The sequence below is a fragment of the Drosophila santomea genome, chromosome 2L (genome assembly GCF_016746245.2).
Source record: "Drosophila santomea strain STO CAGO 1482 chromosome 2L, Prin_Dsan_1.1, whole genome shotgun sequence".
In the NCBI taxonomy this organism is placed as follows: Eukaryota; Metazoa; Arthropoda; class Insecta; order Diptera; family Drosophilidae; genus Drosophila; species Drosophila santomea.
Window position 1 is genome coordinate 1,013,481 of NC_053016.2, and position 13,056 is coordinate 1,026,536.

At 47.9% G+C, this 13,056-nt stretch overlaps 1 protein-coding gene across 2 annotated transcripts in view; it reads right to left on the bottom strand.

Moving 5' to 3' along the window:
- Positions 1-515: 515 nt before the first annotated feature.
- Positions 516-13,056, bottom strand: part of LOC120443835 (receptor-type tyrosine-protein phosphatase N2) — a 39,323-nt gene continuing 26,782 nt past the window's right edge. For both annotated transcript variants that reach the window (XM_039623192.1, XM_039623191.1), the window contains 9 exons: positions 10,475-10,528; positions 8,861-8,918; positions 7,263-8,786; positions 7,108-7,191; positions 6,429-7,044; positions 6,144-6,365; positions 5,878-6,075; positions 5,651-5,817; positions 516-5,592 (listed from right to left, as the gene is read on the bottom strand). In XM_039623192.1, coding sequence (XP_039479126.1) covers positions 5,046-5,592; positions 5,651-5,817; positions 5,878-6,075; positions 6,144-6,365; positions 6,429-7,044; positions 7,108-7,191; positions 7,263-8,786; positions 8,861-8,918; positions 10,475-10,528 — 3,470 coding nt within the window. In that variant the 3' untranslated portion in view covers positions 516-5,045. The remainder of the gene's footprint in view (positions 5,593-5,650; positions 5,818-5,877; positions 6,076-6,143; positions 6,366-6,428; positions 7,045-7,107; positions 7,192-7,262; positions 8,787-8,860; positions 8,919-10,474; positions 10,529-13,056) is intronic.

Consider the following 13,056-nt stretch of genomic DNA (forward strand, 5'->3'; position numbering starts at 1 on the left):
TGTTGAAGTGGAGGAAGTCATGCAACTATAAAAATAATTAAATAATCAAAAACTTAATAAACAAGCGAGAAAGTGTGGAGTAGAAAACATGCGTGTTAATTGGACTGAGTGGATTGAGAAAAGCGTGCCAGGTTTCGCTAGGTGTTCTATGGTTAGATAAGCTTCTACTGATTATTCGCTAAGCAACTCTACAGATTATGGTAAGTTACAGTACCTTCGAAGACTGTTCGGTAGTTTGCAGTTTAGTTGTGATTGGTGTTTCGTTACAGTGATGTTCAGAGCCAACTTGCGGCACAAGCTGGCTTCTATTGACAGATATGCTAGGTTGGCCAAAACTTGGAGCCAAGCTTTGGCTTACTCGTAGCCTAGACACGTACAGATACAGTAGACACTGGATATGGGGACCGGGGGTAAGCCGAAAGTTCTGTGTGCCTCCAAAGGGGTTCGGCAGGTACTACACTCTACTACATGGGCTTGTTTCGGCTAATGGATGGCGGTTGGTACTGTGGGTGGGCTTCGTTTGTTTAAGGGTCTCTTTATTATTTTTTGATTGGTATTATAATAGTAGTCGTTTTTGTTACCGGTTCTACATCGTTATCTCCTTATTCTGTTCTGCTTGCTGTTTATCATCGAAAATTGTTCGCATTTTTCGGTTTGCTTTGGTATCGTTTAATTTACATTTATATTTATAATTTACACATGCAGCAGAATATAATATGTTTGTGATTTAAACTTGAATTTGTAGCGCATATTACACAATGGCGCGGTACATTTAGATTTAGATATAGGTATGCATATCCTCTTTCTTTCGTTCTCAGTAAATTCAAATGGATTAATAACATTTATATATATATATATATATATGTAGGTATACACGTTGCTATATAATTCTCATAAATAATTGTAGCATGTTTACTCATTACTGGTATGTTTAAAACACTTAAATTGCATAGGTTAATTAGTTTTGCACAAAAAACCTTTAATAGGTATGCTCCATGTTCTCTTTTCTTTTCTTTTATTTTTTTCGAGTGTCGGTGTTCGGTGTATTTTACTTGCTGGATTTATTTTCAATAATCATTTAAGTTTTTAATTTGTTAAGTTGTTTGATTCATCAGTTACAGTACATTTAGATATTAGTGGCCTCAGCCAGCATAATTTTTTGCTGGTTTTTACCTTTTTTTTTGGGTTTCTTATTAGTTTTTTCATTTTTGCTTTTCATCTTTGCTTAATAACACAAATCTTTGCCAAGTGGCTAAATAGATATATATTTTGGATGCAGCATATGTATACACATCGATATTGTTAAATGTTTCACTTATCGCTAAATGCCTCGTTTAATCAGATCTCATATTTGCTTTGGTTTTTGGTTTTCCAAAAATGTATGAAAGCCTGCTCGTTTTGTTTTATTGATTTGCTTACTCGATGGCTAATTGAATTCTACAGCAATGTCTTGCTGCTCAATGCCTCGAATATTCCCCACGTTTTTTGCTGCCTGAATTGCGTTTTTGTATTTATTTGTATTTGTATATTATCGTCCGCGGTTACCAAACTGAATCCTTTCGAAAAAAAACTGCTAGAACATTGAGACTCAAGTTTGGTTGCCTCTCTGATAACTTTGTACGCCAGACTGTTTCTCCAGTCGCATGTCGTGGACTCCTCCTCTGTCCACCTGCTCATCTGTCCACCTGCCCATCTGTCCCAGCCTCCTGACCCTTCTTCACCTTGGTGGAGCAGAGCCCCAAGTTGCGCACTCCGATCACTCGTCTCAACGTGAATCTCATTGTGTAGGCCTAATGCTAAGTTCTGTCCAGTTTTCCGTATTTGTATCAGTATCAGTTTTGGTATCAGATCAGTGTTTGTATCTGTATCTGCATCTGTATCTGCATCTGCATCTGTATCTGGTCGGGAGTAGCTGCTAGTCTGGAGTTAGATGTGCGTATATACAGCCAGTTCTCGGGTCAGTTGAGGGGTCTCTTCAATCCGTCCGGTTGTTGTTGTTGGTGGTCGGGTTATGTTTCTTTAGGAACTCAAACCATTTTGTATGCCTCGTTCTGGGTTCGTGGCGTCAGTCAGTCGGTCGGTCTATGGTAGGTCGTCTTCTCCTGATCACCTGATCCTCTGATCTTCTCCGATCCGAGTGCCGCGGCAACATCCTTACTCTGCCCCCTTGAAGGTCGAAGGTCGAAGGTCGAGTGCCGGCCAGATGGCAGTGGCATCTACTCGAGTGACCCAACTTTCGTGGGTTCTGTCAGCTTTTGCTGTGCTGCTTTCGATTTATTCTTCTTCTGCTTCGCTTTGCCTTAGAAATAATAAATTAGTTGGTTGTTTTGTATATCTATGTTACACCATCAATGAAAATAGATTGGGGGAAATGATGAAATGCTTCACTTGTGTGTGTAGCTACCCTTTTGCATACTGGGCACTCTTACACGCAATAGGTACGATTTTACATATACATACAATATATATAATTTATACTTGAATGGAAAAGTCCGTTAGACATTTATGCTTTATTTTATAATAGGTTGTTTTATATGTAAGTTCCTTCAATTTTCTACGCATGGTTGTTGTTTCTTCCTCGTTTGTCATTAACACGTTATGTTTATGTTTTTGTTTATGTTTATGGTTATGGTTATGTCGAAATATACATCAATAATTGCCTTTATATGCGATTGACTATAATACGATACATTTACGTTGCTTGTTAGTACACTTATTTAATTTGTTTCGTCGAAGAACATTTGAATTGAAATTGTCGTAGTTGTATTCGTATGTATCTTAATAACTTTGAAAAACGTTGCATCAAGTACTCGAAAATCAATCGAAAAACTCACTACTAAATATTTTGATCTAAAACAATTAAGTTTAACTATTCTCATAATTGTTATTTCTTTTTTTTTCTACCACGTTAATAATTTTTCTCATTTTCTTCGTCATTTTTTCTCATTTTGCAAGCCCCCAGTTGTTGTTCGGACTTGCCACAGTTATTGTAATATTGATTTCTCATTTGCTTTTATTTGTAGTGTAGTGTAAGTTGTGTTCTGGTTGTTCAACGAAGGAAAAATGCTAAGAAATTAACAGTTTGCGTCGAGATAATAATTTTTCATATTCGTCGTTATTCTTTTATGTTTTTTTTTTGGTTTTTGTTGCTTACGTTTAGCTGAAATGTATTCTATCTTTGTCGTCTTGGAATAATTCGAACTACGATAACTCATTTTCATTATGCTTAAGTTCAACGGCTACGTAAAACTGTTAAGTATGCTATTTAATTATTGATAATTTTTTTGAATATTTCTTTGCTAATTTGCAGCACTTGCACTTACGTCCTCCTCAATCTGAGCTTATTTCGATTGTATTTTTGGTTTTTTTTGCATATTTTTTCTCGTCGGGTGCCTGAATCGGTAACTTTGCCTTTTGGTCGGTGTATCTTTGTATCTTTGTATCTTGCGGTGTGGTGTGTATGGTGTGTGGTGTATGGTGTATGGTTCCTGTGGTTATCTAGATATATTCCGTAGTTCGTTTCCTGTTTGTCCGGGTTCGTTCTGGGTCGTCACTGGATGTAGGGGTATAGGTATCGAGCTGGAGATGTTCTTTCCAGCATTCCAAGGCTTTGCTTGGCCTTAGGCGTTTTATTTATTTATTTTTTTTTTGTTTTTTTTTAGATTTTTTGATTTTGTCTTTCCCGTGATATTTTGCAGTTTGTGGCACATACTTCTAACGGCACGCGAAGCTCCAACCTCCCCCAGTAACCCCCTCCGCCCCCCGGACCCCTAGCTGCCCCAGGTGGTGAAGTAGATCATGGATCATGAATTGAAGGCCGAGGAGCGGACTGGCCGGCGGTTGCTGGAGCTTCGGTGCCGTTCCTCTGACATTAATGTACTTACTTCGATAATATACATAAATAATGTATTATGCATAATATGCATACGATATAATATATAATAGCGTAGTTGCTGTGATATATGTAATCAACTGCGAAGGGTAAAAAGTGTAGCTTACGTTTAGGAGCGATTGATAACTGAACTTCTGAATTTCTTGACTTCGCACACATACATATGGTCTGGTAAAACACGGCTAACCATGCTGGTTAGATAGATAATGACATTCACCATATATATTGTATATGAATAATATATGTTGTATACAAATATATTTGTTAAGTGTGTGAGATTATATCCTTGTATAATTAATTGTCATACACATCAATAGGTTGCTCCTCATCAAACTCTCTCTGGTTTCATGTTGTAAATAGAACTTTGTTTGTTAGGTACAAATTTTGCAATCTTCATTTCTTCTATATATGTCTGTCTTGTATATGTCTCTGGATGTGTGTAAGTGTGAGTGGGAGTGTGAGTGCTTCTAGTGTCTAGTGTTTTTTTTCTCAGTGTATTTCGTGTTCTAGTTCTGTCTGGCTTGGCATATGTATACCGTTCAGCGATTGTTGTCGTTCGTTTGCTGGTTTTTCAAGCACATCGATTAGAGTTTAAGTTTAATGCCAACATCGATATCGAGTAATGTACGAGTAAGTAAAATGCCTCATAATTGAATCCAATGCTTAACACCTAGACATGTATACATATAATATAAGTTATGGCATGGTTGTAAATATTCTTGTAAATCCTTTAACACTCAAATATGCTATATATGCTATGTATATATATATCGTGCGTTTCTATAGTTGCTTGCGCCGCACAACTCCGCCGTTCGCGAATCCGCCCACATGGACGCACCCCGGGTCTCACGGGCTGGTGCAGACCGGGGCAGCGTGTCACGTCCGGGGGATCCCCGATCCCGGACGGTGGTTGTGCTCCTCGGCGCGGTGTAGATAACCGAAGATATAATGTCCTTTTGCTGACAATCTCGTGAAGCCTGCGAAGTGCATCGAAGTGCATCGAAGTGCATCGAAGTGCTCACGCCAAATGAAAAATCGAATGCGAACTCAATGCATTACTGACTGACTATAACGAACTGAAAAGACCCCCGAAACGCTGCAATAATCATTAACCTGAGGCTTAACCTTCAATCCGATCCTGGATCGGATTGGCTTACTTCTTCGCCTGCTTCGCCGCTTTGGCTGGCGTCCTCGGCTCGGCGACCTTCGCCTGATCCTTCGCCTGCTTCTCCTTCTTCTCCTTCTCCTCCTTATCCTTCTCCTTTTCCTTCTCCTTCTTGGCTGCCTTGGAACTGCTGGTGGGCGCCTCCTCCTCGGCCGCCTCCTGCGCCTTGTCCTCCTTCAGAGGCTCCTTGGTGGTGCTGCTGCTGGAAGCGCCAGTGCCGCCGCCCACCACTGGATCCTTGTCCAGCTCCCGCTTCTCGCCGGAGGTGTTCGCCGGCAGAGCCTTCAGGATGGCGTGCACCTCCTCCGCCACGGCCATCAGCACGAACTCGAACTGCTGGCGCGTGGCCACCACGCCGGCCCGCTGGTCACGCAGGTGCTCCAAGGTGGCGGCGATGTCGATCTCCCGCGCTCCCTTGTTCATCCGCTCGAGCACCAGGTCCAGCAGGATGTAGGCGCCCGTCCTGCCGGCTCCGGCGCTGCCGTGCACCACAATGGGGCAGGAGCGACGTCCCCGGTAGGACTTGTTCACCTTCCTGTAGGTTAATTAAATGTTAAATTTCTAGTTATATATATTTTTAAGTGCGGCCATACCTCCTGAAGTCCAGCAGCGCCTTCGCCTGGGCGGGCACACCCATGTGCGGCCAGGAGAGGAAGTGGAACTGGGTGACCGTCCTGGTCTCGCTGGTGCGCAGGTTCTTGAGGTAGAAAGAACGTACGAGGTAGTCGTCGCACCAAATGTGTTCACTAACAAGGTGAACCTGTGAAGAAAAACATAGTAACTTAAGCAGTCAGGAAACTTAATCTTGAAGTACTCCCACCTCATAGATGTGATACACCTCGGCACCTTCTTCCGGCCAGTAGCGCGCACAGGCCACCTCGCCGTTCTCCTGGAGGCGGCAGAGGGCCACGATGACGACGGCTCCCTGCTCCCAGATCATCTGCCAGAAGTGGGCCAGGGTCGATGGAAGTGGACCCTGGGCGGCCACATACGCGGGCGCACGTGGATCGTGATCGGTCTGCGGGTAAGATCGGTGTCATGGGTAAGTCAGGAGTAGTAGCAGTACTAGTAGTAGTAGCCACTTACAATCGTTGATGCATTCACATAGTCGAGTCCTTCGGCGTTGGCCAGGTGGTTGAGCACTACGCGCGAGTGGTCATAGGGCAGGGGAGCTCCGGGTCGGTTGAGACCCGCACATTGCGGCTGGGAGGCCGCCTCCCGAGCACTGGGCTCCGCCTCATAGCGGCACAGTGCCTCCCATTCCCGCTGCAAGCGTCCCTTGTTGCGCAAGTGGTCCTCCATGTAAGACTGCATAGATACAAAAGATACGAAGGATACAGTAGCTCAACGCATGAGGATTTGGGTACTCACCAGCACCATGTGCCCGGTGGAGATGTCCATGTTCGTCAGTGCGGGCTCCTCGCTCCACGAAGATGTGCTGGAACGCGAGGATGGCGGGCGACCTTCGTTCTCCTTGCTCAGCGATGTAATCCGTCCGCTTGGCGCCGGTTCGTTTGACCCACCGCCGGCAGCTCCGCCGGTCGAATTGCCACCGCCGCCGCCCGCCTTGCCAGCCATCCTGGCGCGGCACAGCTCCTGGTAGTCCTTGCTGCAGGTCTCCGCACCCGCAATGCCCGACTGCAGACCGCCCAGCTTGTCCCGCTTGCGGTCGTGCCGCTTGATCAGGATCAGGGTGACGAAGATCACGATCACGGCGGCCGCGCCGGCGCCAGCGAACATGTAGGCCATGATGTGGGTGACGTCGGGTCCCTGCTCGGCCAGCTCCATTCGCGAGGACGAGACACTGGGGTCCTGCAGGTCCTTGATCACATCACCCACGCCGGCGTGCAGCACGTAGAACCCGACGCGTCGCTGGATGTTGTTCTTCACGCCGCGGTTCTCGTTGATCGTTCGTGCCACATCGCCGGCGGTTTTGCGCTCGGGGTTGTTTGAGTTCACCCGGAAGCTGACTTCGTGTTGTTGAACGCTGGTGGGGATTCAATGGATTCAGATATAGGTCAAAGTTGCACTGAGTGTCTGAAGTACTCACGTTAAATAAGAAAAGTATCCCTGCATGTGTAGTATTTGCTCCAGCTCCTTCATGATGCGCTGTCCATCGTTCCAACTGTCGATCCTGCCGGTTGCATACAAACATGCTGATTAGTAATTTATAGATCAAGGATCAGGATGAGGATGAGCACTCACGGGTTCTTGACGAACACATGCACGTATTCAGTGTCTACGGTGTGCGGCGCATGATCCTCGGCCGAGTGCTGCTGCTTCATGACCTTCTTCTTCTTGTGGGCATCCTCGTCCTCGGCATTGCCCTTGATGTGGGCGGGCAGGACCTCCTTGTTGCCATGGCCCTCCTGCTTGCGCGCCTTCTCCGTCTCCAGCTGATTGCTGAGCTCCGCGGAGCCCAAGGACGGAGGTCCTAGCAGCGGTCCTGGTTTCTTCACATCCAGGCGTTCGTGGCGCGCGAATCCCAGCATGTTGGCCAGCAGCGACTGCTTCACGCTCTCCGGCTCATCGGCCTGCATGCCAGCGGCGCCATCCTGTTCGCCATCCTGGGGCATCAGGAGCAGCCCACCCTCGGTGTAGACCCGCTGGCTCTTCGCCTGCCGGGGGAAACTGTTGGAGGCCAGCATGGCCTCCTCCTCGAGAGGCGTTAGCGAGTTCCGCAGCAGACCCGACTCGAAGGCCATTTCCTGCTGCTGCAGGCTCACATCGTACGGATCCACCAGCTGCTTGAAGGTCGCGGGTCGGCGTTTGACCAGCTCGGGAGTGGCGTCCGCTTCGGCTGCCGCATGGGTGAATCTCAAAGGCGGCTCCTGCACCAATCCCTGTTCGCCGGCCAGTTCGCGGAAGAAGGAACGCTTGGGCTGCTCGTCCGGCAGCTCCACTTCCGCGGGCAATCCCCCTCTGGAGTGACCCCTTGCTCTCTTGAAGGGGGCAAAGTTGTCCGGGAAGTACAGCTCGCTGGACTCGTTCACCTCCTCGGGCGGCACGTAGACCGGCGCCTTGGCCTGCTGCTCCTGCTGCTCCTTCAGCTCGCGCTGCTGCTGCTGCTCCACAATGGCCTCCAGTTGGTCCATGGCATTCGGCTGCGCCGCCGGCTTCCGCTGGTACGGCTGCGGATCGGGCTCGGAGGCGGCCAGAATCTGGTACAGTTCCAGCCGGTTCTGCTCCGCCCTGCGATCGGCATCCTGCTCCGCCGCCGCCAGCTGCTGCTCGCGCTCGATCCTCTGGCGCTCGGTGTCCAGGAAGGCGTCCATGATGCTCGGCGCGTCCAGCTGGGTGCTCTGCCCGTGCGCGTCCATCTTGCCGAAGTGCTCCAGCTCGGAGGGATCGTGCCTCAGCCGGCGGCGATCCTGCAGCATCCTGTTGAGGTACAGATCGTCCGCATCGCTTTCCCGCACCTGCTTCTTCCGCAACGCCGGATAGAATTGCGCCGCACCACCTGGCTGCTCGTAATAGTCCAGTTCGGCCTCCGTCTCCGGCGGCGTGAAGCGCACGTAGGCCAATGCACTCGCCGGATCGCCGTACTCCGGAGGAGTGGGCGCCAGGTTCGCGCAGAGATTCGGCGGAAGTTGCTGTTGTCGCTGGAGCGAGAATAGTGACCCCTGGATGCGGCACTGCACGTAAGGATGGTCCCATCCTAGGCCGGCGCCCTGGAGTTCCTCCAGCATGGTGGCCAGCACACGGGACTGCTCCTCAGTGAGTGGTGTCCTGTGGAGTGTTGGTAAGGCATCCGTGTTAGTAAGGCATAACTTGAATTTCATTTGATTAATCAGGATACTTACTTCTCAATGTCCTCAACGTCGACGCCGGTGGTTGGAATGCACTTGCCGAATATGTTGTCTGCAATTTGGAGGCCAGTTAGTATTAGGGTTAGTGGAGTAATCTCACAGTATCCTTTTGCTGAGCTTAAGGCAAGTCATCTACTACCTTCGACTTAGAACTTGGGCCAAATTTGCTTTCAACTTTTTATGCCTTTCTAAAACTTTGCAGCCAGCAGATGTTCCAGCTGAACAGCTTAAGAGAATTTATGATATGCACTTACCCCCTTGACTTACAAATTAAATAAAAACTTGCAGCTTTGCACCAAGACTTTTGAAGAGGGAAATTGCTGCTGCGAATTTCCATACCTATGTGCTATCTTTATCGCGAACTCAATTGCCGAAACTCGCGTTCTTTCACATTCAGTGATCAACATCAGTTTACAAATTAACATCGCATGTAACTGCATTAATGGAGCTCGTCTTACAATGGTTGTCCCTTTCCCCTTCCCCTTCCCTTTCCCCTTCCCCGGAATCCTGCCATCAGCACCTTTTGTTTTCATTGTGATTTACGACCATTTAAATGCATATCCTTGCGGCTTGTCTCTGGCGTAATTTGCATAATGTAAATGCTTTTCTCATGCGGACGGCGACCGAAACTGAAACCGAAGCAGCCACTGCGATGCATGCTGCATATGTGTGTGCCACGCCCCCTGCTCCCTGCCCCCTACCCACTCCTCGCAGCGCCCCCTTTTGAGGTCAACCATTTTCTCAGCAATTTTCACCATTTTTCGCAGCGTTTTTCCAGCTGCAGCTGCTTTCCAATTGTTCTGCAAGCCCTTCCCCCTTTCCCTCTTTGTGCTTACATAAGTAATTGAGTGTGTTCTCGATAATGCAGTGGCAGTGGGCACCCCTCACAGCCCCACATCCCTTCATTTGAATGCCCCAATCCTCGCCAGCTTGCACACACTTTGTTTTGGTGTCGTTCTGTGTGAACTCTGACCCGGCATTGAAGAGCTCTGCAAATACGAATAATATGCCCGGGGCCAGAGTTCGCCTTCTTCTCCCACCGAGTTTTCCCGCAGTTGCACTAACTCCTTGCCGCAAACTTCGACCCACAGAAATGCGCCCTTTCTGTCTCGGGATGCATTTTGGCAACATTTGTGGGTAATGGCAGCGGAAATCGACAGTGAAAGCCTTTCTCGTGACTTTGGCTTGGAGTGCTCAATGCGATAAAAGCGAGGCTCCGGCTTAATCTCCCTGATACTTAAAGTAACCATTTCCTAAATTTAATCACGAGCCGAAAAGTTTCTCCCCATTTTGTAAGTTTTCTATAGAACTGCATTTTTAATTGCTTCAAAAAGCTTCTTTACTGGCATATTCAATTCCCTCTTTTCCGAATGAAAACTAATGAGCCCAGTGTTAGCTGTAACTTAGCATACCTAATGCCCCAAATTCCGCAACATTTAGTGGGAACATTTAAGCTCTTCCCGCCCCTAACTATGCTGCTAATCCCCTTTCCTGGTGGCCAAATTCATTTTGCCCGAAACTCGGCGTCCTTTTGTTCCCCGACTTACTGGGGTAACCGCAATCTGGGTCTTAAGTCCATCTTAACTGGGTGTCTTATCTAATACTCACCATCGTAGCAGACCTCGGAGTGCGGTATGCATAGCGTCCTAACAAACTGGCAGCCTGTAACAAAAAACGGGAAGAAAGAGGGCACAGACTTTGGTTAGCTTGGAAGTACATGAAAGAGTTGTTTAGCCGACGCCATTATGAGCATTATGGGTGAGTGGAAAGCGGAGGCAGTCTTTCAGTTGAGACATAATGATGTGGTAATGATGTGTGTGCCAAATCAGCATTACAGCGCTAAGCAGACTCCCACACCCAAGAAACCCCCATATCATCCTCATCCCCATCCCCCATCAGCATGGCTTTTCCTGCTGCTGGTGTCATGTGTCGCTTGCTTGACTCTCGGCTAAATAAACGCTTTTTACGAGCATGTCGCACATGGCTAACACACACCACCACCCGCCTACGCACACACTGACACAACAGCACACACTGAGCGACAGGGGAAGACAACTACAAATTCCTGGCCCGAATATATCCTCCACTTGGCCGTTAGTCAAATGTCTTCGGTGTGACGTCAACAAGAACGCCCGCATCGCATCGGGAATTTGCCAGTGAAAAATGTGCCTCCTTTGCCGTCCTTTTCCTGGTCATGTGTAGAGCACGTTCTCCACGTCCTCCAAGAGTCCTGTGAGCTGTGCCCACGCCCACACCACAAACCAACCGGCGTCACTTTGGAACTTTGTTGTCAACAGCTTTCGTGGTCTTTGCCCGGCTTTAACTTTTGGCCTGCGACAAGCAAAAAGGGCGACGACGATTCGACATTTGTTGGCCATTAATTAAGCCAAAGTAATTTCATTTGGCTGCCACAAACTCCCCCTCCCTTCCCCTATTCCTTTCCCTTTCACTTTGCCACGCAAAACACACCACAAATGCCGCATTTCGGGCTGTTTTGTTTTTAATTGCTGAATAATTGCAGGACGAGCCATACGGGCAGCAAATATCAATCTCGCTGTTCCGAGGGTCCATGGGTGATGAGAGAGCCCCTTGAATGTAAGTAATTAAGAGCGCCAAGGATTCTCTGATGAATTCATCAGTCAGTCGGAAATAGCAGCCTGAATCATTTCATATAACAACAGTCGGAAAATCTTGTGTATACTTTGGCAAAAGACATTTGCCATGTTAAATTCGTTGAAACTCCTCCGAGGAAAGTTGGATAACTGAACACTTCTATCTGATGTCATCATGACGCAGCGATTAAAAACTGCACAAAGTCCTTAGACACTTTTCGCCCAAGTACCAAGTACCTGCTATCCAAGTGGAGCTATAAAATTCTTAATGACTCTTTGCTCAAGTGCGATAAACTTGATTTTTATTCTCTGTGTAGTTGGTGGTGGAGTGGCTACATTGTTTGGCCATATGGAGTCCTTGCGCTCCTTTCTGCCATCCTCAGCATCGTCGAGTCGACAGATTGAAGTGCACTCCGCATCCAGAGCCAAGGACCAAAAGCGCTCACTTGTCTCCTTTTCAATGCGAAAGTCCTGTGCCGCTGGGAAAACAGTCAATAAATGTGGCGACACAGGCCGTCTGTCTAGTTGTCTGCTCTTCTACTTGTCCACTTGTCAATAGGCCAACAGAGACGTGACCTGAATGCCAAACCGGACGGAAAAGCAATATTGAAAGGCCCGGCGCGAAAATAGAAACTAATTAAATGAGAGATGGTCGGGCAATTTCGAGGCAAGTGAGCGGTCTAATTGCTCCGCACTTTAATCTGCGATGAAAACTTGAAGAGACCAATCGACCCAAGGGATCCCACATCCTCCTCTCGAACTCCTGTGTTCCATTGCTCCATTGTTTTCGCATTTACCTGCCATGCTTTTCCCCTTTTTTTTCACCCACTGATAAGCCCACGCGGCGTATGCGCAATGTGGCGTTACGACGTGCCGCATCCATAGGCCATTTTAAGGCCATGCAAATGCGTTGTGGCAATAAAAGTAAGAGGCATCCTGCGAAGCCAGCGGCTAAAAGCTTTTACGGCAACAAAATCCCCAGCGGACTGCAACTATCTGCACGTCATGCTCTTCGCTGTCCGCCGTGATGGTGATGCAACTATTATTTATGGCGAGTTCGATTTACCACGCGGGGGCATGGGGCATGATGCATGGGGCACGTGGCATGGGGCATGGGGCATGATGGGAATGGGCGTGAAAAGCCAAGACCTCGACCGCAAGAAGGAAACGGCAAATGGCGAACGGCAACGGCAAAGCCTGGCCAGCTTTCATCGGGATTGCCAATCAACAAATCACAATCTGCGACGTCGATGGGTGAGTGGGCTGCAATCGTCCTTTTGTGCTGGCCCTGAATTGATTGATAAGTCCGCCACTTGATTGCTGGCTCTCAGTAGGGAAATCTTGGCCAGCCTAAATTGCACCACAGGCTGGCAGGCTGGCAGCAGCGTTTGTTGCTGTGCAAACACTGGAGACGCAACAATTTAATAAATTTTCCGCCCACCGGCGAAATTGAAAATTCCAAGCGCATGCCACTTCTTCTTCTTGCTGCGGTTGCTGTGGCAGCCGCCTCAACAGGATGCCCATCTCCACCTCCACCTCCACTGCCACTCCCAATCCCCACCTCATTTTGATTGATGT